General features: G+C 34.3%; 1 protein-coding gene, 1 non-coding gene and 1 pseudogene across 2 annotated transcripts; 1 reads left to right on the forward strand and 2 right to left on the reverse strand.

The window, feature by feature from the left end:
* Positions 1 to 1,936: 1,936 nt before the first annotated feature.
* TRNAA-UGC (transfer RNA alanine (anticodon UGC)) lies at positions 1,937 to 2,009 on the reverse strand. The gene has a single exon. It is a non-coding gene; the product is annotated as a tRNA-Ala (tRNA).
* A 6,169-nt stretch (positions 2,010 to 8,178) lies between these two features.
* LOC141826133 (uncharacterized) lies at positions 8,179 to 20,487 on the forward strand (annotated as a pseudogene).
* On the reverse strand, positions 20,379 to 22,306 carry LOC141833353 (carbonic anhydrase 2-like). Its single transcript, XM_074720776.1, has 8 exons — positions 22,032 to 22,306; positions 21,645 to 21,706; positions 21,505 to 21,553; positions 21,310 to 21,426; positions 21,146 to 21,199; positions 20,963 to 21,048; positions 20,757 to 20,862; positions 20,379 to 20,670 (listed from the first exon to the last, which is right to left on the reverse strand). The coding sequence occupies exons 1-8, from the start codon at positions 22,239 to 22,241 to the stop codon at positions 20,536 to 20,538; spliced, it is 819 nt and encodes a 272-aa protein (XP_074576877.1). The 5' UTR covers positions 22,242 to 22,306; the 3' UTR covers positions 20,379 to 20,535.
* Positions 22,307 to 22,794: the final 488 nt, after the last annotated feature.

Below are 22,794 nucleotides of genomic sequence, written 5' to 3' on the forward strand. Positions count from 1 at the left end.
GGATTTCCGCAATTTTTCTTTCTTTTATTTTTATTAATTCTTCCGTCTTCTCTCTGTTGAATTAACTATGTACAAAGAATCGCGGTGGACTTATTTAGCAATAGTTTAGATTTAATTACCTCTATTTTCCCTCACATTTTAGGTTTGTTAATTGCCTTTAAAATACTTTAACAACTAAAATAAAATTGGTAGACTAAATCGTGTTAACTGAGTCAATCGCAAGTAAATATGATCTATTTATCAATTAATCTTTTATCAAATGATAAAGATGAAATTGAAATTGAAATTTCACTAGCAATATATCTTTTTTTAAAATAAATTATTTTTATATTTTTTTAATGGATTTATTTTTCTCACGATTAGAATGAACAAAAATTCCATTAAATGAACAAAATGATTGAATAGATTATTTTGAAATTTTAATTTTTTTAAAAAAAAATTGATTATGTCAATTAATTCAGTTTAATTTTGATTTTAAAATTTTTTATTTGATTAAATCGAATAAATTAAAATAAAAAATAATTAATAAATTCCTGTAAACATATAAATACTTAATTAATCGATAAATCTACTATAATATTTTAAAAAATTAATTAATTTAATTTTTATTAAATTAATTGATATTTTATCCATTTGATTTTTTCAATTTTTATTTAAAAATTTGATTAATTAATTAGAAAAAATTTAATTTGTTCGATTTTGATTAATTCAATTGAGTTTTAATCAAATATTCAGTATTATTTACAATAACTCCACCATGTTTTGAATAGAATTAAATTTTTTTTTGAAGTTTTAATGTCTTAACAGATCTATTTACTATGAACAAGTGACCATTATATATTTATAATTTTGTAACAATTTTATAATCATTATGGGATGGGATAGCATTGATCCGGTTTAATTAATTAGATTTTATGTTTGACAAATCATTATACATGTGAGAAAACTAACAAAATTAATTTTTTAACAGTAAAAATTATCATATTATTTTATCATATAAGTATTTGCCTTTTGTTACACATAGTTGCTATAATTTTTAATGTAGTGTTTACCCTTTTGTTACACATCATGTAATTAAGTAGATTTATCATATCCATATTTGCAGTACTTAAGCATTGAGTCACAACATCTTGTATTTTTTTCAACCAATATTAAATGGAGATTTTAATATGTTGCTAAAAGATATTGCCAGCGTAGTTTTTTTTCTCTTGAAGGGTTTAGACTATAACTATTTTGACGTGTTATCTAACTAACTTAAAGTTAGGTCTTGTTTGTGCCATCACTAACTTGTATGCCTAAGTATGCAAGATCTTAGGAAAACATGTGTGTACTCGATCGCTCAAAATCCGATGGAGTACGGTGTGGGATTGAAAAGGACGGGAAGGATCAGAGCCGATGAACTTTAATAGAAGACGCAGCGAACAAGAAAGATGACATAAGAAAAAAGTGACGAACTTGGCTGTGCAAGGGACACTGAACAATGCAATGGATACGAATCTGCATGCTACTGACACCTTCCCGAATTGTCCAATAACATATACACAAATGGAACATCGATGATAGCATAGACTAGAAACCCTGAGCTACGGTGACGGCAAGAGTTCTCTCTCCATTCTTGTACTTCCCCAGGGAGTGACCCATTTCCTAATTAATATTCATTCGTGAATAAAATCATACATCAGTCAGCGTAAGTAGTGAAATTTGTTTGAGAACCACAAAAGATAATCTGGGAAAAAATATCCTTTTAAATACATAAAATATTGGAGATCATTCGTTTTGAGCAATAGTAATAGCAAAAAAATCTCACTGGATCTCTATTGCTTGAGTTGAGATCAATTACCACTAGGTTGTACCATTTTGGTTTTACGGTGATCATGACTAATTTTCAAACGGAATTATCTTCTCTATCTTGGAAGAAGTCTAAAAAGGATTGTAATGGAGGTCCGGGGAATCGAACCCCGTGCCTCTCGCATGCAAAGCGAGCGCTCTACCATATGAGCTAGACCCCCAATGATGAATTAATTAACATCAAGATCCATCTTCAGATATTATCTTCTCTATCTTAGAGGAACTCCAACTAGGATTATAGTGGAGGTCCGGGGAATCAAACCCCGTGCCTCTCGCATGCAAAGCGAGCGCTCTACCATATAAGCTAAACCCCCAATGATGAATTAATTAACATCAAGATCCATCTTCAGATATTATCTTCTCTATCTTGGAGGAACTCCAACTAGGATTGTAGTGGATACGAACTTGCATGTTACTGACACCTTCCTGAATGGTCCAATAAACAGATACGCAAATGGAACACTTGATGATAGTATAGACTAGAAACCCTAAGCTACAGTGAGGGCAGTGGTTCTCTCTCCATTCTTGTACTTCTCTAGGGAGTAACCTATCTGCCAATGTTTATTCATGAAGAAAGTCACGCATCAGTCAGCGTAAGTAGTAAAGTTTGTTCGAGAACCACAAAAGATAGTCTGGAAAAAAAAACATCCCTTCTAAATTCGTAAAACTTTAGAGATCATTCGCTATGAGGAGTAGTAATAGCAAGAAAGCCCCACTGGATTTCCATTGCTTGAGTTAAAACCAATTGTCACTAAAGTGTACCATTTTGATTTTACAGAGACCATGGCTAATTTGTTTATTTTAGAAAAGGGGAAAAAATAAAAGATAAAAAATTAAGATTTTAACCTACCAAATTCGAACTAGCGACCTAAGGATACCTGAAACTACTATAATCCTCAGGTCCACCAACTGGTAAGAAAGAATCTATAATCTCAGGTCCACCAACTGGTAAGAAAGAATCTATAATTAATTATATAATAAAGAATAAGGAATAGTAAAAAATTGAAGATTGGTGGAGGTCTGGGGAATCGAATCTCGTGCCTCTCGCATGTAAAACAAGCAATCTACAATATGAGCTAGAACCCCAATGGTGAGTTAAAAGACATCGAAATCCATCTTCAAGTATTATCTTCTCAGTCTTGGAGGAACTCTAGCCAGGATAAGAGACTGGTGCAAGGGCCACTGAACAATGTAATGGATACGAACCTACATGCTACTGACACCTTCCTGAATGGTCCAATAAATAGATATGCAAATGGAACACTCAATGATAGCATAGACTAGAAACTCTGAGCTATGGTGAGGGTAGGGGTTCTCTCGCCGTTCTTGTACTTCTCCAAGAAAAAACTCATCTGTCAATGTTCATTCATGAAGAACGCCACGCATCAGTCAGCGTAAGTAGTGAAGTTTGTTCGAGAACCACAAAAGATAGTCTGGGAAAAAAATATCCCTTTTAAATACGTAAAAGGATCTGCAAGCATAGCACGTATAGGGATATATTCAAAAATTATCTTTTTCTTAGCAATTATATCTCTTATAAATTTATACTTAATAGCTATGTGCTTGTCTTTGCTATGATATTTGGGATCCTTAGAAAAAGCTATAGCAGCTTGATTGTCACAGTACACTGTAACAGGACTCCCATTATCCTTAACAATCTTCAGATACTTTAGGAACTTTTCTTAACTAGATGGTTTCTTGCACAACCACTAAACAAGCCACATACTCAGTTTCCATTGTCGACAGGCTACACAAGCTTGTTTCTTACTATTCCATGAGATGACATCATCATTTAGAAAGAATGTATAGTTAGATGTGAATTTTCTGTCATCAAGGTCTCTTGCTCAATCTGCATTTATGTAGCTTTTTAGGCTCATATTAGATTCTTAGAAATAGAAATAATAATCTATTGTCCATTTAAGACATCTAAACATCCTCTTCAGTATCTCGATCTTGGGTTTGACTAGAAATGGTTAACTAAGCCAATAACATAGCTGATATCAGGATGTGTAAATAACATATAGTGCACATCAAACTACCAATAGCACTAGCATATAATTTTTTTTCATCTCAATAATTTCTTCTGGAGTTTAGGACACATACTCTTGCTCAGAACAGTACCTTTTGCTATATATGTTTATTTAATGTTATAATTTAACATGCTGAAATGGTGTAGCATCTTAGTGATATAAGCCTCTTGAGATAAATTCAAAAATATTTTTGATCGATCTCTTATGATCTTTACTCTTAAGATGAACTCATCTTTTCCCATATCTATTATGTTAAATTGTGATGAAAGCCACATTTCGACTTCTACCACAAACTTTATGTCATTTTCAACTATTAGCATTCCATCAATATATAATGATAAAATGATAAACTTTCCTTCTTTATTTCTCAAGAAAACACAATGATCTTCATTGATCATTTTAAAATCATAAGATAAAATGATTTCATTAAATCTTATGTTCTATTGTCTTGACGCTTGTTTTAGATCATATATAGACTTTTTAAGTATTCACACTTTATTCTCCTGGTTTTTAGCAACATAACCTTCTGGTTATACCATATAAATTTCCTCGTCAAGCTCACCATTAAGAAAAGTCAAAATTTACTATAATAGCTAAAATAGCCCATATTGATACAAATTTCACAACAGAAAAAAATATCTCTTCAAAATCAATATCCTTTTATTGGGTATATCCTTTTGCAACTATATGAGCTTTGTATCGATTAATCAATCCATCTACTTTTCTTTTAATTTTGAGAATTCACTTATTCCCAATAGCCCTTCGGCCTGAAGGAAGATCAACTAATTCTCAAACTTGATTCTTTTTCATTGACGCCATTTCTTCATCCAGTGTAACATTTTATTTTTTTTCTAACTGAGCATCTCAATTCTTCTATAACAGTTTGAGGTTCTTCATCATCAATTGAGAGAATCATTAATGCCTCATTCCAATATCAAACCTTTTTCAAGAAATAATCTACTTCTTCGTAGGTTGAATTATTGAGAAATCATTTCATTAATTAACAAATCACTCCCACTAGATTGACTAACTTTAGGCATCTCTTGTGATACTTCTATTGTTGACCAAATATCATTCTCTTTAAATAGTGTAATAGTTTTGTCAACGTCACCTCTTGTTGGGAACTCAGTTTCAAGAAAAGTAGCATCATTTGATTCTAATTCGAAGATGGTTTCATCTTGTTGCTCACCAATGAAAATATAACCTTTGAAGGTCTCAGAATACCTTATAAAGATACACTTCATATCCCTAGGTCCTAGTTTTTCATACTTATGAGTACAATCATAAACATAGACAGTTGACCCCCAATATCTTAGATTACTCAAATTTAATTTTCTATCTGTCTAGGGTTCATAAGGGGTAGAGGGAATATATTTAGGAGATACTCAATTAAGTATATAGGTTACTGCTAATAATGCATTTCCCCAATAGGAAATTGATAAATTAGCTTGAGCTATCATAGACCTAACCATATCTAGAAGAGTTTGATTTCTTCTTTCAGCAACCCCATTTTGTTGTAGAGTTTCTGGGATCGTTAGCTATCTAATAATCTCTTTATCATGACATATTGCCTTGAACTGATCAGACAAATATTCATCTCCACGATTAGCGCATAAGATTTTAACCTTACAATCCAATTGATTATCAACTTTGTTCATATAACATTTGAAGCAATCTAATGCTTCATATTTATGAGATATTAAATACATATGACCAAAACGTGTGAAGTCATCAATAAATGTAATGAAATAGGAAGATGTCTAGCCTTCATATTCATCGGACTATAAATATCTAAATGAATTAATTACAATGGTGATTTAGCTCTAATAGTCTTACCAAATGGTTTCCTAGTTGATTTTCCAGCAAAATAATGCTAACATAGAGACAAATTTATCTTAGCATAAATGTCTAACAAATCCTCTTTAGCTAATCTATTCATTCATTCTTGTCCAATATATCCTAATCTAGCATGCAAACTTTAACATTAATATCAACATCACTAGTAAGAGTAATGTTAGAAAAATAACCATCAATTTTATAATCAGTATTCGGTTCTACATCAAGAACCACGAAACCATTTGTTAAAAAATCATATCCTATTAATACATAATTAATTTGAAGTTCCACACATCAGCTATAAAAATTAATACAATAATTAACCCAATCCAAGAAGGCAATTAACAGAAATTAAATTCATTCCAAAATTCATATTTTTATAGTGTGATTAACAATTCACAAACCATAGTAATCTTATAAAAAATCATGTGGTTGCATACTATCTTCTTGTTTTTATATCTTATGAAGTTGAAATATAGCAAACTATTCCATTCCATCACAAGAAAGACATGAATTAGCGATCAAATTAATGACAGAAATAATGTTCCATCGCTAATGGTTAATTTAGAGACGGAATATTAATTCCGTCGCTAACTTATCGACGGAATATTATTTTCGTCTCTGATTTATTGACGAAAATAATACTTAGCGACAGAATTAGTATTCCGTCGCTAATTTCATGATTTTAGGATTTTCAGCTCTTTTCTTTTCCTCACACGTGATTCATCTCTTTTCTTCGTCGGCGATCAAGATCCGCCTCGTGATCTCCTGATCTCTCCTCCCCTCCTAATGAACTCTCCTCCCAGTGATCTCTTCTCCTAACTTTCCTCCCAACGTTAAGCTTTTTATTAGATTGTTTTTAGATCTGGATGCTGACTTCGGCCTGGTGGAGCTCGTCGACCACGATCTCGGCACGCCCATGGGCTTCGCATGTCCATGGCTCCGATCATACCAAAGGCTTGGCATAGCCATCGGCTCGGCCCGATCGAGCTCGCCGGCCACCAGCTTGGCAACCATGTGCTCGCCGACCACGGGCTCCCGGCCATGGGCTCGGCCTACCACAAGCTCGGCCTGGTCAAGCTCGCCGCCCACGGACTCGGCTTGGTCGAGTTGGCCGGCCATGGGCTTTGCCCGGTCGAGCTCACCGGCCACGGGTTTGGCTCGGCTGAGTTTGCCGACCTCGACTTTAGTTGTGCTTTCATAGTTGCACTTTTGATACTCTGATAAATCATTAAACTTGTATTTGATGATTTCGCCTTTACATGTAGGCTAATTGAAGAAGTAGAAGCAAGATACAGAAGTTCCGACACCTAGATTCATACATTGGTAATTATATTGATTTTAATTGCATGAAAAAAAGAATTCACTGATAATTATATAATAGAGTTGTATAATTTTTATAACTAAAAATTTATTTGATTGAAATTTGTCAAATACTACTAGTGTATTATTTTATGACCACAAGGATTTACCAGTGCATGGAGCTAAAATGATATACATAAAAAGCTAGTTAATAATTGCAACATGAAACTAGCTAGAACTGAAACTGTATCTTGAATCTACAACATTGAATCTTTGTTTTGGAACTAAAACTAGAACTTGAATCTACAATACTAAAACCTTATTTCGGCCCACTTCTATAAGTTATCAGATGAGCAATGTGCCATAACAATAATATACTAGAGACAATGAAGGTCAAACTCAGGAAAGATATGATTTGATAAAATACCTACCTTTTTTGGATGCTAGTGCGATACCAAAGCATCTAAAATATATAGATGCTAATATGATACCATAGTAGAACTTATGAATAGAATAATTTTTTACATCAAATATCAACAGTAAATAATTATATAGCTATTTAGAATAATCTTTTGTTCCTTTGCTAAACATCAAATATCAACAGTATATATATTTTTAAATTTGGTAGTCAAATATATTTTGATTTTTAACTGAATTGAAAATACTGATCAAATATATAACCATCAATTAGGTTAATATTAACAATGATTTATTAAATTTACAATTGAAATTTTTATTCAATGCATATTTAGTTTTACATGTTATTTCTATTCAATAAAAATTTATTATTGCAAAAGGTTATAATGTATATCAATAAAGTTTAGATGTATAATATATTAGAAAATGAATATATCCAAGTTATATATTTTGCAGGAGTTGAAGAGTTTGTGAACTTTACTATAAGAGTCATCCAGAATGCATGAATGATGTAGAGTTATATTATCCGTGTAATAATTGCAAATGTAGAAATAAAGTTTTTTGTGATGAGAAAGTACATATATGTAAAAATAATTTTGTTCCAAATTACTACAATTGGTATTGTCACGGAGAACCTTATCTGTTTGATCCAATTGAAACTTCAGCTGCTTCTTTATGTGGCACAACTGCTTTAGGGGAATCAACATCTAATGATAATGTAATACAATCAATGGTTTATGACACGATGAATGCAATTGATCCATTCAATATAGATGAAATACCAACACCTGAAGTTCAACAACTATATGACATGTTAAAGGCTAGTGAAAGAGAAGTGTGGAAAGGTATTCCATCTGGTTATTCCCAACTATTAGCTACTTTAAGGTTATTGAACATCAAGACATATCATCATTTCTCAAAACGATGTTACAATGATATTTGTCAATTGATGTCAGAGTTGCTCCCTGTTAATCACCAAATGACTGATAGTTTCTACAGTACAAAAAATTGGTGAGGGGTTTAGGTTTGCCTGTAGAGAAGATTAATTATTGTATAAACAACTGTATGATATATTGGAATGAAGATAGTGAACTAATTGAATGCATAATCTGTACTCACCCTCGTTATAAGCATCATAGTCGCATACCAAGGAAGAAAAAAAATATTACATAGAAGGTTATATATTATTTCTCATTAACTGCTAGACTTCAACGCTTGTATGCATCTGCCGTCACAGCTTACCACATGATGTGGCATCATAAGCATGTGTATGAAGGAGGTATAATGTGTCATCCTTGTGTTCGAAATCCTATGCGACAAAAATAAAAAATTACGGCGGAAAATAAGATCCCTCGAGCGATCCATACGAAAAATCATTACAAAATTAGATCTATGAAATTTAAATCTTATTTAATATGATATATATACCTTTGTTGCGTGTCCTTCGCTTATCCCGCTCGTCCAAGATATATTGGATCTCTTGCACGTTCAAATGTACGTGCCTCTATGAGTATCCACATTAACGCACTTTCACCTTTTTGGAGAAACTTGGTTGTGATAACAACCTACTTGGGATTTTCAGCCAAGCAAGAAGAGGGAGGGAGAAGAATGAACCAACAAAGAGTTTTGCAAGAGAAAACTCTTCTATACTCATGCCATAAATACCAAAGATTTTTAGGCTTTTGGTATTCCTCATCAATACATGATTAATCCTATTAATCAAGCATGATAACTCCCATGCATGTAACCTCCCCTCTTCATTGCATGATCCACATTAATCATGCATGATGAATCAAAATCCAATTTGATTCAATTTGTGTCTAACTCAAATTCAACTCATGCATGATAACTTCCATGCATGTAAGTTTCTCTTCTTTATGGCATGATTAATCCACATTAATCATGCATGATGAATCAAAATTCATCTTAGTTTAATTTGAGTCTAACTCAAATTCAATCAACTTGAGTCTAACTCAAGTCTAGGTCATCCAATAAGCTTAATTGTTCTTTTAGTCAAACTAAAATGAACTCATCTCCAAATAGAGTGTTATTTGTGTGTGACCCAATAGGTTCTTGTAATGTTGGCAATGTTTCTAAAACCTATTTTAGAAACATAAGCAATGAGTGGCATGTAGCAATGCATTATTGCTACCCAAGTACAAGAATGTCGAGATCCGACATAACCTTCATGACTATGATAATGTATATCATGTCCTTCTATCCTCGATATCTAGATTGATCAATGAGGCATAGATCGTGTCATCCTCTTATCAATCTTTATGTTTCTTGATCTCAAAGTAGACTCACTGAAACAAATGAGCTCAATATCTCATATTAACTCATTTGAGCATGACCATGCATTTCATGGGTCCTACTCTATCAAGAGACCGTAAGATATCACTCTCGTTATATGGAAGGGATAGATCTCATCTACATCACTCACATTCCTCCGCATAATTTGTTATATACCTAGTGATTGCATTTATGGTCCATCCTGTTACGGGTGACGTTTGACGATACCAAAGTACATAACTCCTTATGTAGGAAATCATAGTGACTTCAGGTCTAAGAACTATTCATACCAATAGTTATATGAAAAAGTTTATGGCACTCATATAACGATCAATGAAACTTTCTCATGGCGGATCAATTGAGTATATATTCTCTAATGTATACCTATGTGTCAACTCGATATCCCACATCCATGACTTGTGAGATCAAATCATCCAGCTAACCCACATGATAGTCTCAACGCATTAACATCGTCCCTAAATATTAATGCTTGATTAGGAATGATTAAGAGTAGTGTTCTCTATATCATCTCACTATCGATTAAACAATCGATATGATATAGATTAGAACTAGCTACCCAAGGACATTATTATATCTAGTTATTTGGCACAAATACAAAGTATAATAACCAAAAAAGCTTGCCTTTATTAGTAATAGAATATGATATAAAAGGTCCCTAGTCAATCATTACATAATTTACTTTAGGGCTACTACTAACACCTTGTGACTCCCCTGCATGAAAATTAAACAACTTAATACAATATTTTCTTCCTTTGTGATGGAACTATGTAATGTGAGATTAAGACTGTTTGCAAATGAATTTTAACTATTTGGTCAGCCAGGACAACGATATTCATCTTGGCTAGTTATATTAACACCATACAATTTACTGCTATGGATGTACATGAAAGATGAATTCATAATTCTGGTTGTGCTTATTCTAGATCCAATGAATCTGAAAGAGAAGATTGATGTTTTCTTGAAATATCTAATTGTCGAGTTGAATGAATTATGGAATGTAGGATTAGAGACTTATGATGTTGCAAGTAAAATTAATTTTACCTTGCATGCTACCTTATTATGGACAATTAATGATTTTCCAACATACTCAATGTTGTAAGGATAGAGCGCGACTGGTAAGTTAGCACACCCACATTGCATGTTAGAGTCTGATGCATTTTCATTACCTTGTAGTAGAAAGGTATCTTGATTTGATAATCACTATAAATTTTTACCAGTTGAACACCCTTTCAGGATAAATAAAAAAATTCCTAAAGAATATTGTAGTAAAATATTGTAGTAAAAAAACTTCAACCAGCAAGATAGTCAAGTGCAGAAATCATTGATCAAATAGATAGGTATAGATTCCTACCAGTATACGAGCCTAATTCTGATGAGATAAATAAATACATTTAAGGATGTGCAAATGTGGTTGGAAGAAAAGAAGTATTTTCTAAGAGCTGTTATACTAGAATTATTTATTGATTCGATATAATTTAGATGTGATGCATGTCAAAAAAAATTTTGATAATATCTTCAATACAGTGATGAATGTTCCTGGAAGAATCAAATACACCATAAAATCATGTAAGGAATTAAAAGGACTAGTTAACATACCTGAGTTACATTAGAATAAAGCAACAAATCAATTTATAAAGGCTTGTTATACATTAGATAGAGAAGGTAAGCAAACTTTATGTAGTTGGTTGAAATAAATCAAATTTCCTAATGGGTATGCTTCCAATATGTGCTAATGTGTGGATATGAATAAGTTAAAAATATTTGAAATGAAAAGTTATGATTGTCATGTGTTCATGCAAAGACTTATTCCAAAAACTTTCTATGATTTACTACCTAATATTGTTTGGCAATAAGCATTTACAGAACTGAGTCTATTTTTCAGAGATTTGTCAGTGAGGTGTATTATGACGGCTGATATGCTTAAGCTAGAAATTGACATTGCTGCAATACTATATAAGCTTGAGCGCATATTCCTATCAAGTTTTTTTTGATTCAATGGAACATCTACCCATTTACCTACCTTAGAGGCACAATTAGCTGGTCATGTGCAGTATAGATTGATGTATCCATTTGAATGATTTTTGAGAAAATTAAAGAATAATATTCGTAATAAAGCAAGAGTCTAGGGGTCAATATATAATGCTTATTTGATTGAAGAAGCAACTTCTTTTTAGTCATATTATTTTGCTAATAATGTCAAAATTAGACATCATAAAAATCCTAGAAATTCTAATGATACTCAACCAATTGACCCAACGATACTTTCTATTTTCAAGTTTCTTGGTAAGTCAATGGGTGCTTCTATTTCAAGATGGTTAAATCAACAAGAATATGATGCTGAAAGAACATTCATACTCCTAAATTGTGAGGAGGTCAAACCGTACATAAGGTGAGTTGATTGATATAATCAACCACTAATCCCTTTTTATTTATGTTTGGTATCTCAATTGTCTTAAATTTACCTTTCATCCATTACAACCTTTATGAATAATAACTTCAGTATCAAAATTCATCAATTAGTGTAAGTGAGGTCGAGGCTGGAGATGGAATTTGCATTGTGGTTTCAAATCTATGTAAGTTAAAGAATAAATAATTTTTCATACATCAGTATCAAATTTTAACCTAATTTATATCATACTTATTATTGTAGGTGAATGATCATAGAATATGAAATGTGGAAGATGGAAGGATAATCAATCTTGCATCTGAACTCCTTCGTAAGATACAAGTGTATTCTGATTATTACGTTAATGACTTCAAATTTCATGTGGCACAACGGGATTAGAGATGTCAAACGAGCCAACCCATGGTGGAGCGAGCCAACTCGTTAGAAACTCTTCATATGGTGAGGTGGAGTGGGCCGATCTACCAATTTAGCAGGTTGGAAAATTTCTAACCCAACTCAACTTAAGGCGGATCGCAAGTTACGTGGGCCAACCCACGAGCCTGTCAAAAAATAAAAATATATAGAAAATATTAAAATTTTTAAGTTTGGATTATAGTTTAAATGGATCAAGTTGAAAATTTTAAGTTTGGATTGCGGTTTAGGCTCACTAATTAATTAAATTTTCTCCTTTAATTTTAAATTTTGAAGAAAAATAAAATTTTCTCAACCCGCGGGCCGACCCACGTGAGTCGCGGGCCTAGGCGGGTCGACCCACCTGAACTCATCTTAAAATGAGTTGATAAAATTTCAGCCCAACTCACTTAAATTGTTTGACAGGGCGGATCAATCCTACAGGCCTACGTCAAATTGACGGCTCTAAACGGGATTCAGAAAGACTTTTAATGTTGGTATTTATGTAAAAGGATCTATCAACAATAATAATTTAGAGTTTGATTATTACGGGAGACTTAAAGAAATTATTGAGATTGAATATCCTACTGTACACATAAAAAAGTGTGTCATTTAAATGTTCTTAGTATGATTCGACTCCCAGAATAGGAACTAGAATACATATAAACTATAATTTAGTTGAGGTTAATGCGAACAAAAGGTTTAACAAGTTTGAACCTTTCATTTTTGTGATCCAAGTGGATCAGGTTTTCTATCTTAAATACCCGATGAAGGCAAGAAAATTAGTGAATGGTTAGCAGTTTATCGTACAAAGGCTTATCGATCATAGAAATATCAAACACCAACAAGGCACAACACTATAATGTATTTCAAAATGAAGAAGTGGAAATACATTTAGTAGATTTCTAAATTCAATCTATATCTGTTTTACTTGTAGATGTTAACATACCTTACCAAGAGATAGACGATGGAGATATATGCAGTAGTGAGTACTGAGTCTAGCGAAAAAGATCCTTAAAATGTTAATGTTGATGATTTAGAATGTAACGATAAATGAATATTAGTATTATTGTAAATTAATTCAGAACAAGTTAAAAGGATTTATTTTGTTACATGTATATCTCACTAACGATTTGATTTATTTCGAATGTATATGTGTTATAATGTTATTGTGCAGATATAGATATCACTACAACAAATTTGACTTTCCGCAGCACATCATTAACGGCGCATAATTATAGTGTGCTGTTAATAATAGTTTTTACGGCGCACCTAATATGTGCGCTGCAGATAATATGTTATATTTTAAAATTAACAGCGCACAAATAACAGTGTTCTACGAATAGTATTTTTTACAACATGCAAAAATTATACGTTGTTAAAAGAGGGTTAAAAAAATAACATTGGCAGCGCGGATAGGTGATACGCTGTTAAAAATATATTAAAAAAAGGCTTTCTTTCTTTTCCCATCCGGCCGCCTTTACACACACGCACGAAGGACAAATCTACTCTTTAGGTTTTTGTTGCAAGACTCCCAACGTCGCGCTCCCCTCTATTCTTCGCGAGACTCCCGACGTCGCGCTCGCTCGCCCGCGCTCTGCCGCCCGCCCGCGTTCGCTCTCCTAACCAACTGTGTTTCACGAGATTCCCCCCCCCCCCCCCGGCCGTCACTCCTCCTACGCTCGCCCGCCCGACGAGTTCTCCTCCCGCGCTCACCCGGTCGGTCGTCATTCCTCCCGCGCTCGCCCGTCCGCCCGCCCGCCCGCCCGCCCGCCCGCCCGCCCGTCACTCCCCTTGCAGCGGCAAGAAGAAGAGGTAAAATGGAAGAACCCTATTCATCTACACTGTTGTCTCTTTTATATGAATTTTTTAAGAATATTTTATACTTGTATGGGATTAAGGCATCAACAACAGTGTTGACTAGGTAGGACCACATCTCTTTAATTTTTATAGATGTTGAACTTAAAATATGGCAGTCATCATTCAAGCTTTACCCGTATCACTTTGTAGAGAAACACGTATCATTCAAGCTTTACCCGTATTACTTTGTAGAGAAACCCATATCATTCAAGCTTTACCCGTACAACAAGAGGCAACCTCTCTCTCATATGGGAAACAAAATATATAGGAGGGCAATGAGTAAATTCACATGTAGAGAAATGCAATGGGGGCGAAGTGGAGTGGATTTTTTTTAATTCTCATCTTAATTTGCCCCATGTAGGAAGCAAGGCATGTTGAGGTAGAAGAAGAAAAAAAATCTATTTCATCTCTAGTCTACCTCACTTTTCATCTAAGGTGAATTTAGGCATAATAATAAAACATAAAATATAAAATAAATTACATATTAATGGTTGAGTTTTTATTTATTTATTTATTCTCAATCACATACTGTACATATATCACTGTACTTCCACCACGTACGTAGTAATTAATTAATTGAGAAGACAACAAGCCAAACTCACTACATAGTCCTCGAGCATTGAATGTTCTTTTTTAGGGTTATGTTAATCTATGGGTTGCTATGTTGTTGATTTTAGGCTGTTAAATTTAGGGTGTTGATTTCATTTTGGGGTTCTAATTTCGTTGGTTATTTATGTGTATTTTAGCAATGGATTGTAATTTTGTTTTAGGGTTGTAGTTATTTAAGAAATGGATAAGGAATGGATGCATTTGCCTTCAAGGCTTGTACCCGAATATGAAGAAGGGGTTGAGAAATTGTTTGCACAAGCTAAGAATATGCCAAAACACGCGAAACAATCTTATGCCCTTGCAAGCGTTGTCAAAATAAGAAGTATATAAAATTTGATCAAGTGTACGAGCACTTAATTATGAAGGGGATAGATCCTTCTTACACTGTTTGGGTCTTCCATGGTGAAACTTATACACCACAATTTCAAAGTGAAGGTGGTTCAAGAAGAGTTCAAGAAGAGGAGGGTGGAATGATGTGAATGAGTTCAGACAACCAATTGGGGTTAATTCTATAAAATATGATTCTTTTCTTGGATGTATGGTAAAAGAATTTGTGCCATATACATTAGATGGGTGGAACGATGTGAATGAAGATGTGAAGAATAGGATGTGGAGTTGTCTTCAGGTAATGTATTGAATTTAATAAGTTTTAATTTATAACAAAAAGTTGATATAATTTTGTGTTTCTTAATGTACAGGTGAATTATAATGTTGAGGAGTGTGAAAAGAAAATAATCTTTCAAAAATTGGCTAAGTTGTGGCGTGATAGAAAGTCCAAGTTGCAAATACTTGTACGAGAAGCCAATACAGGTCAAGTAGCTTCACGAAATCTTAATATTTTGAAGCCTGAATTTATGGATCAACAACAGTGGGAATTGTTTGTAAAGAGAACATTATCACCTGAATTTCAAGTAAGTATTAATTAAGAGTACTTGGATATATGTGAATATGTTATATATATTTTTATTCTCAGGAAAAGAGTGTAAAATTTAGAGCAATGAGGGAAAATCAAGATCACATTCACACGATGAGCCGGAGAGGTTATGCTCGATTGGCTAACATTATGGTAAGTGTTATTATTTATCAATAATTATGAATCCAAAATTTCTATACATATGCTTATATGTTATTATTTATTTCTAACAATTTCTTATATATTTATTTATGTCAAATACTTAAGGAAAAAGCAAGTCCTGCAGATACAACAATTACAAGGTCACAAGTTTGGATTGAAGGTCACAAGAAGAAAAATGGGGAACCTATTAGTCAAGCTATTGGAGATAAAATAGTAATAAGAGTTTTCATACCTATGCTAGCACTAGTAATCAAAATTTTTTATTTTACAATATTTGTATATTGCTATTTGCAGAAAGAAATAGAAGAATGCCCACCCGAAGCTTTAAACACAACTAGCATTGCCAATGATGCAATTAGTCGTGTATTTGGCAAGGAATCTCGAGGTAGAGTGCGTGGAATGGGTTTTGGAGTTAAACCATCAAAAGTCAGAGCTTTTGTGGAAAAAAATCAACTGTTAAGTATCTTGAAAGTATAGTGCATAATCTTCAACAAGAAATGCAAGAAATGAGGTCCTACTTTCAAACTATAAAGTTACAAAATGAAAAGGAACAGGTTAGTAATGTGGCTATTTTTATTATAGAGTTATATAGTTATTCTGATTTTATCCAGAATTATATTGTATTTCTTCTGATAAATTGCTGATTGGTATTTCTGTTTTAAATGCATGATTGGTATTTATGGAATCTGATTGGTGTTTATGTTTTTTTCTCAACTTAGGTATTTATGTATTTATGAAATCTGATTGGTATTGTGTAGTTACGGAATAATCTAATCAATTATATTGTTATATACATGTATATTTTATCATACTACATTTGATATTATAAGATAAGCTTATTATGTATTAGACTAACAATAACTAATTTGTTTGTCAAATTAGGTTGCTAGTGGTGGTATTGGAAGCGGTGTTGGAAATTATATTAGTGGCGATAACAATGTTGCAGTTCAGGTAACTATCTTAACACAATATTATACTTTCATTTATTATGTATAGCATGCTCTATTACAAAATTTGTTTAATCATTAATTATTATTTATTGTGATATAGTCAAAACTAAAGAAGATGACTGCTGGAGATATCAGTGTTAATGCTAAATGTAAGCTGCTTCATTGGTCTGTTGATGGAGCTGTTGCAGAAGGTCGAATTGCATCCACGGATCCAAAAGCAAAAGTGCATCACGTTCCTCTTGGTGGATCTTATTGGAAAGTTTGGATTGATAGAGTTTTTGTGAAGAAGGTGGAGCTAATTCGACCAAACGAAGAAATGTTTTTTCTTGAGGATGCAATAAAAAGCACAATAGCTTGAGCATCAATGTTTATAGTTTTGTCTAACTGATTTGGACGAATCTATATACTGTTTGTAGTAAAGATGAACATGAACTTAGATTGTTTTGTCTAACTAAATGTAGATAGTTATCTTTGATATATTTGCTCTGATTTTATAATTATGAATGTGATGTTATCTGATATTTGTATGTTGGATTATAAATGTTAGAGCTTTGAGCAGGTTATAATTATTTATATTTGTATTATATATTTGTATATATAGGTCTATTGTATTTTAAAAATATAATTATCCGCAACGGGCGGCCCGCGTGCTGCGGATGTAATTTTCTGCAGCGCACGCCCCGCGCGCTGCAGATGTATTATAAGTTTTAACAGCTTAGAGTTATGCAGCACACAATGTGCACTGCGGATAGCTTAATTGCGTGCTGCGAAAAATCAAATTTGTTGTAGTGTATGTTAGACCAAGCAGCAACACCCAGTCGTTAGACTATCTTGCGGGTTGTTGGGGGTTGGTAAGTATTGGTGTTATTAGTAATTTTTAATTTATATTTTTTTTATAGCATATGTCTAATATTTATATATTTTATAATACAATTTTATCCAGATGACCATCGCGTTGTGGCCTACATATCTAGTAAATTTAGAGAAAGTACGTGTATATCTTTCTAGTACTGCATGGAGGCATGTAGACGAGAGCATGCGAGATTTTTACTACCAGAAGTTTTTGGTAAGTTATGTTTATTATCAAGAGTTATATTTGTTTATACTAATTTATAATTTTTTTGTATAAAAAATACCTGGGAGCTAGGGCACGAGAAGACATTTAAAGAAACATGGATTGTGCTAAACTTTATAAGGATCTACTATATAAATCTAGAAGAAAGGACGTAAGACCATCTTTTATCCAAGTTGATGTTTGGGATGTATGACAAGTTATCCGAGTTGCAAAAAGATGACAGTCAAATTCGGCGATAACTCAAGCCAACAGAAACATCGAGCTGGCTAGCCTTAGCACCGGATCCATAAAACATACAGTTGGATCTCGTTCCATCATCGAGCATGGCATGGACTTGGTGAGAGATTTTTAATTTAATTTATTAGAATTATTTAATTATTAATTAATTTAATTGTATTATTTAATATTCAGGAGCATAAGCTACAGTAACCTCCCACTTATTGAGAGATTTTTACTAAAACACATAAGTCTAAGGATGACACATTTATCAATCCACGATCGCAGGTATTATATATAAGAATTTAAAATTTAAACTTATTTAACTATTAACAATGATTAACTTTTTATATTTTATATGAATTTATTTTTAAATAGGATGAAATGACTGCTAGAGTTGCACAGACATCTCAGTTTGATAGAGAGGGAGGTGAGATGCAGACTCTCTCCGCTGACCATGTAAATGAGATCTATTATGATATGGTCGGTGGAAGGAAGAAGAGCTCCACCCTCTATGGTCTTGAGTCCTAGGCGAGAGTCGTTTATGATCATGTAATGACCCCTAAGGCCAGAGGTTGTTCTAGTGGATCATCTACTAGGATAGAAGCCCTAGAGCAAGAAAATGCCGCATTAAAAAATCAACTCTCCACATTAGAACAAGAATTTGGAAAGTCTCATCAAACCCAGTTGAGATATAAGGAAATTGAGCAGGAAATGCGAGAATTCATGACTTGCATAAGTTAAACGTCGCAGCTGCCATATGGCTTTGACTCACAGCAGACTCAGGACCCTGACGACCATTAGGACCTTGATCAGTAGCTGAATGAGAGGTATATTAATATTTTTAATATTTTTTGTTTAATTATTACTCGTGAACATGCAAATTAAATTTATTAATTTTTATAATAAGTATATATCCTTGTTTTATTAATAACTTATCTTGTTATATTTTTTGCACGATTCAATACTGCTAGTTAGATATTTTAGATATTTCATAGGTTGTGATTGTAATAGATATTTGATATGTTATGATTGTATTCAAATATTTGATATTCATTTATTGTATTGAGATATTTGATATTTGTGTTTATATTGTGATTTGATTAGTTTAACTTGAGATATTTGAGATATTGAGTGGATTCATTTGTTATATTTGATATGTTGTGATTGTATTGTGATTGCGATTAGTTTAATTTGTTGGATTGATTAATTTGTTGTATCGTAATTGGTTAAGTTATTGTACCATGATTGGATTGATATAACTTGTATCGTGATTAGATTGGTTTAAGATGTTGAATTTGTTAAGTTGTTCGATTGCTTAACTTGTTGTATCGTGATTGGTTAAGTTGGTGTATTGTAATTGGATTGGTTTAACTTTTATCTTTATTGGATTGATTTAGCTTGTATCATGATTGGATTGGTTTAAGATATTGAATTAGTTAAATTGTCGGATTGGTTAACTTATTGTATCTTAGTAGTTAATACATTATTAGGTTTGTGATTGTATTGTTATTTATTTAAGTGTAATTGTATTGTTGTGAAATGTATGTAATTGTATAGTTGTGAATTGTATCATAATTAGTTGTGAAGTATGTGCATTGTCAAAATCATCGTTTGTAATAGTTTATGATTATAGTTGTTAATATAAACAGGGAATATATGAAACAGGCAGATCCTGTGAAAATATTCAGATATTAACGACGAAATTTTTAATATTCCGTCGCTAATTTTAGAGACGAAATTAAATATCCGTAGCTAGATCAGGAACAGAACAACGCATTCCATTTACGATCTTAGCGATGGATATTTAATAGTCGTTGCTAAAGTCAGCGACTAGCGATAGCTATTAATATTTCGTAGTTAAATTTAGTGATGAAAATTTAATATCCATCGTTAATTAACGATGGAAATTTAATTTCATCACTAAATGACATCAACGATCAAATATTTAGAGACAAAAAAATTTCATCACTAATCAATCACAAAATAATATTAACGATGGATTAGTGATAAAAAATTTCATCGCTAATGTTGAATATTCTTGTAGTAGTGTTCAACAAACAAAACGGCCGTATTTAGATTATATTTTTTTTCCTTGTTGACAGGTACATGAAAGTGCACCATACCACATCAGCCAAGATGAATGCTCTGATCCATAAGGAGCATTCAGATAACGTAGATACAATTCTCAAGTTTACAGTTAGGGTTTAGGGTTCCCAGGTCTCGAAGCTGCCAGTAACGAAGTCGTAGTGTGCGCCGATCAACTTCAAGCTCTTCTTCTCCAGGCCCTCCGTCACGAAGGGGTAGGTCTTGAGGTTGGCCAAGGACACGTCCACAGCCACCTGCAACAAGTTCAACGCCGGGGAGGTCTGTCAGTTTCAGGCTGTTGAAAGGGGGGAGAGAAAGAAGCTAGCTAGGAGAGGAGTACCTTCTCGCACTTGGTGCACTGCTCATCGAACGGCAGGTGAGAGTGCTCAGCCTTCACCTTCTGCATCGCCGGCAGGCAGATCTTCACCCAGTCCTCAATGAAGGCGCTGCCCAATTAAGACGATCGATCAGATGGATATAGATGTAGATGTATTCTCCCTGTGCAGTAGCTAGCAACGAATAGTATGAAGTACTCGAGTTCCTTACGTGCTGGTGGAGCCGTCCTCCTTGACGGACATGAGCCCTTTGATTCCTCCGCACCGGCTGTGGCCGATCACCAATATGTTTTGCACCTACACAACATCACCGGATCATGCTCGATCAGCGCCTCCGGCAACTACGTACGGCGGCTTTTACAGGAATTAATTAATTAATTAACAGAGTGCAGACCTTGAGGTGGATCACGGCATACTCAATGGCGGCCCCAACTCCGGAGTACTTCACCTGCAACAGAGCGACCAAAAGCACGTAATAAGCACCGGTGGCGCCGCTTGACGATCGGAGAGACGGCCGGCGGAGCAAATTGAGCAAGCTGAGGGAAGAAGGTTACGTACTGGGTCGTAGGGAGGGACCATGTTGGCGATGTTGCGGATGGTGAAGGCTTCGCCGGGCTGGAAGTTGAGCACCACCGACGGGCACACGCGCGAGTCGGCGCACGCGAAAACCATGAACTGCATGCACACCGTTATCCCGCCCTCGTTAGATCGGAGATTCAATAATTTAAACTGACCAGAGTTGATTCAGCAAACCTTGGGGCTCTGCCCTTCCTTGAGCTCGGCAAACAGATCAGTCTTCTTGCTGCAGCAGATGAATGCATGCAAGCGACGAGCTTATAAGTGCCAATGAGAGAGAGAGAGAGAGAGAGAGATTACGATGAACTGGGACTTACTCGTAGACCTCGTTCTTGAACTGCTCGAAACCGGATTTTACGCGCTCGATGGCCTCCATCTCCTGCGAGTTCGGAGTAAGTTGAGGAACAGGGAGAATATAATGAAGGTGTTTAATTTTTTTCCTTCTTCCATGGAACTGCTTTCCATTAAGCTTTTTCTCTTTTGAAAGATCAAAAAGTTCTTCCCGATGTATAATAAAACGAAATCTCGTAGAAAATTGCTCCAATTGTTTTATATATATATTATTATTTACCTTTTTTGGCATTATCCATGAATCTCAAATGCATGATCTTTTTAAGTAGCAGTACGGTATTTGTCTCTTCCGAGACTTACTAAAATTTTGAACAAAGTCAGCCGATCCGGCTCTAAAAGCTCTGAGTCATTACCACAGCGGCGACGGCGGGGGCGGCGAACACCGGAGCGTTCCTGATGAGACGAGGAAACGAAGGCAAAGAAGAAGAAGAAGAAGAAGCTGCCTTTTTGGCGCTGGGGTTGCTGTTAAGGTTGCAGAGGACCACCGAAGAGGAAGAAGAAGTGATCTTGTTGTTAGTGGCGGAGACGAGGAGGAGTGGGCTGTGAAGCGCGGCGGTCGACATTGTGCAGCAACCGGAGTGACGGGCGGGGCATTATATACAACGTCGACGGAGGCGCGGCGACAAATAATATCAGAAGGATTGTGGAGAATGAGGATCGGATGATGAGGTGAGGTGAGATGTGGCTGGGCGGCGTCGTTGGCCGCTCCGCCACTTGCTGGGGATGAGGTTTGCCGATAGCGTCGCCCCTTGTAACCAACCATGCCCTTTGTGGCGCCTGCTTCATATCCAAATCTTTATGGTCGATACATTTTTCCATACGTAAATATTATAATAATATAATATATAGAATATCATGTGTGCTACGAAATATTTTAGAACCACGCATTATGTACTTTGTTATTATAATGAATCTATGTTGATTAAGTTAATAGCGATCTAATAACTTTTTTTTTTAGATAGATAGCAGTGAGCACAAGGAAGGCTTAGTATTAGCTTCTTACCTTACATTCGCAAGCTCATCTTTAAAGGACTCATGAAGGATTTTGCTCCCAATTTGAGGTTGCAAAGTGGGAATGAAGAAAGGTGAACGACTGTGGATTTTTTTTTTTTTTTT

This window comes from Curcuma longa, chromosome 1, assembly GCF_044706935.1.
Source record: "Curcuma longa cultivar G26 ecotype Majalengka, Jawa Barat chromosome 1, ITB_CL_G26_1.1, whole genome shotgun sequence".
NCBI lineage: Eukaryota > Viridiplantae > Streptophyta > Magnoliopsida > Zingiberales > Zingiberaceae > Curcuma > Curcuma longa.